At 35.5% G+C, this 2,995-nt stretch overlaps 1 protein-coding gene across 1 annotated transcript in view; it reads right to left on the bottom strand.

Moving 5' to 3' along the window:
* Positions 1-2,995, bottom strand: part of LOC109856775 (splicing factor 3A subunit 1-like) — an 11,510-nt gene that overhangs the window by 4,802 nt on the left and 3,713 nt on the right. Inside the window, exons 9-11 of the mRNA XM_020432419.1 lie at positions 2,706-2,803; positions 823-959; positions 190-583 (exon numbers count right to left, since the gene is read on the bottom strand). Coding sequence (XP_020288008.1) covers positions 190-583; positions 823-959; positions 2,706-2,803 — 629 coding nt within the window. The remainder of the gene's footprint in view (positions 1-189; positions 584-822; positions 960-2,705; positions 2,804-2,995) is intronic.

The raw sequence follows: 2,995 nt of genomic DNA, 5'->3' as shown, positions 1-2,995 counted from the left end.
ATTAAAATTCTTACGTCGTTATCACTTAGGTAACTAAATATTTGTTCAATACACTCATGTGGTAGCTCAGGGAAGTTACAGAAAAAATAGAAAATTTTAGTGCCTTGTTCGAGCAACTCTTTCCTTTCCATACCTTTTCTAAACATATTTTTTATCATGCTAGCGTATATTGGAAATTTTGTTTTATACTCGTCTGATCTTAAAACCTGCACTACATTTACATTTCTCATGTATATTGCTAATCGAGTTGTATCTTTTATCAAGATATCGTAAAATGATATGTTAATATTACTAATTTTCTCATTCTTCATGATAGCTACTTCTTTTTCACATTTATCCTGTAAATCCTTCATGTTTTCGTAATTACACCTCATTGATAAGTGTTCACTTACGTATAACTTTGCAGTTTTCATCTTAACTATATGCTGCTTAAGAATCTCAGCAATTTGTTCACAATAGAAGCTTTCATAAAAGCGACGATAATTTTTATATGATATAGTATTAATGTTAGCACCTCTGTCTAACAGCATCTTAACAGTATCTACATGTCCTTGGTAAACAGCAAACCACAGTGGTGTATCACCTAGTGTAAAGAAAGAGATAAATGTCGCATTAACATAAAACTCCATGTTTTAAAAGATGTTCATCAATCTGTAAATATCTTTTCTCAGCTGCAATTTACAGTTATACCTGACTTATTACTGGCATTAACGTTAGCTCCATGATTTAAAAGTAATTCAGCAATTTCTATTTCCTCATTATCCATCGCATCGTGAAGCGGAGTTGTTCCAAACAACTGTGTTTGAGTATTAACGTTAGCACCTCTGTCCAACAGCATCTTAACAATTTCTATGTCACCTATTATAACAGCAAAATGAAGTGGAGTATTATAAGATTTGTTAGTGTAGCTGTTAACTTTACAACCGTTTGTTAAAAGTAGTTTAATGACTTCTGTATGCCTATTCCGAATAGCAACACAAAGTAAATCATATCCTTGTGACCATGTTTGTAAATAAGATAGTCCAAGATAAGTAAGTAACTCCCTTGCTCTTTCTAGGTTTCCTTCACGAACTGCACATTTTAACCTGTAGTTTGTATCAATATAGGCCATGATAAAAATAGTGCTCAGTTTGCATCTGCTTTTCTCTAAAATCTTTCGTCTATATTTCTTTCTCTGCTTATGTTTAGTTTTGGTTTTGCTATAAATATTTGTATGTATTAACAATTGTAAAATTTAAATTAGTCAGATGTATGTATATACCGAGCGCGGGAATACGTAGCCAAGAAGAGAGGACGTAAAGCCTGTGTCACACTACGGATTGGAATTGAGATTGTATTGAAATTTGGCCAATCAGAAGAAAGAAAATCAATCTTAAGTTTAGTGATCTTCGCTCTGATTGGCCAAAGTGCAATCCAATCTCAATCTTAATCCGTAGTGTGACATAAGCTTAAGAGTGTGTTTCGTTTCGTCTAATGGCTAGTTTACAATGAAGATAGTAAAGCCCCTTACACATTGAAAGGAATAGCAATAGCAATAGAAATAACACCAATTTTAAAGAGTTTATATCTATAAATACCGGTAAGAACAGCGGAATCTAACATATAAAAATACACACGTATCAATGCAGATCAGAAAACGGAATAAGCAATAGCGACAAAATTTTCGATGAGTTGGAATTCTGTGTCTATTGCTTATCGCTATCACTATTCCCTCGCATTGTGCAAGAGGCTTTAAGACTGTAGGAGTAGAGAGTAAATTATTTTCCGGTGAAGAACCGACGGGAATAACAAAATGGGCAATTCCCATTTCGCACTGCCTACTGCCTTACTGTTAGCCAATGAAAGACGTGTGTTAAAAAACGCGAAATAATTACAATTCTTATACCTTTTATATTACTGTTTATAAGACACAAAGAACAATATATATTATTTTTATAAACAGCAAATTAAAACTTTTACACTTATAAAAATATTTATTATTTTTGAACGTTTTGTTAAGAGCCGTCTACAATGGAGAGTTGTAGGCCGTAATAGTAAGAAATTGACCAATCACAGATTAAGTACAGAAGAATAATCGATTGTGATTTGTCAATTTCTTACTGTTACGGCCTACAACTCTCCATTGTAGACGACCCTTTATGTGATCCTCGCGCCTATTCTTTGAATTAATGACGCCGTCTGTACATCATAGTACTGGAAACGGTAACAATGCCGGTGTACTTTATTGTAAAACTCAGACTGAGGGCGACGTCCCATTGAGCGGAAAGCTATAGCGGAACGGAATGTGCGGAACCAGCTCGACCAATCATAGCCATTCCGTTTTCTTTCCTTCGCTTATTCTGTGGTTACGATTGGTCGAGCTGGTTCCGCACATTCCGTTCCGCTATAGATTTCCGCTCAATGGGACGCCCTGAGGAACGTACACTGCGCGTCAGGAATTCGAAGAGTAGGCGAGGGATCGGAGGGGAGCAAGCGGGGCGGTTGCTCGCCAACAAGCGCCGTACGAATCGTACGGCCCCCGCTTGCCCTCCAATTGGATGGCGGATTAAATAAATATGACGTATATTTTCATCAAATATATGTATTTTTGGATTCATTTCTATAAATAGCTGACGGCGCAATAACTCTCTCTGGTCCAATATTATATTATTAATACAATATATATTAGGTGCGTGTATATTTTTCAAATGTTTTCGTCTTTTTACTTTTTCCTACCACCTCTTTCTTTCGGCAACAGATTGATAACATTGCCCGAAGTTAAATTATAATACGCGAGGGTGTTACTATCCTTGAAGAACATTCCCTAGAAATTGAAAGTCAAGAGTTTGTAGAATCTGATATTTACTTGCAATCTCATTTCTGTGTTTGTAAACTTTGATTAACGATCGTTAAATATGTATATATACAGGGTGTCCCAGAATTGGTTTAACATCTCTCGTAGGCAGGTAGAAGGAATAAAACTGAGTCGAAAAGTCCTATATCATTTTGCTAGATT

This window comes from Pseudomyrmex gracilis, unplaced genomic scaffold (assembly GCF_002006095.1).
Source record: "Pseudomyrmex gracilis isolate BER0280 unplaced genomic scaffold, ASM200609v1 scaffold_135, whole genome shotgun sequence".
In the NCBI taxonomy this organism is placed as follows: Eukaryota; Metazoa; Arthropoda; class Insecta; order Hymenoptera; family Formicidae; genus Pseudomyrmex; species Pseudomyrmex gracilis.
The sequence above is the reverse complement of the archived record's forward strand: the minus strand, read 5'-3'. Positions and strand labels throughout refer to the sequence as shown.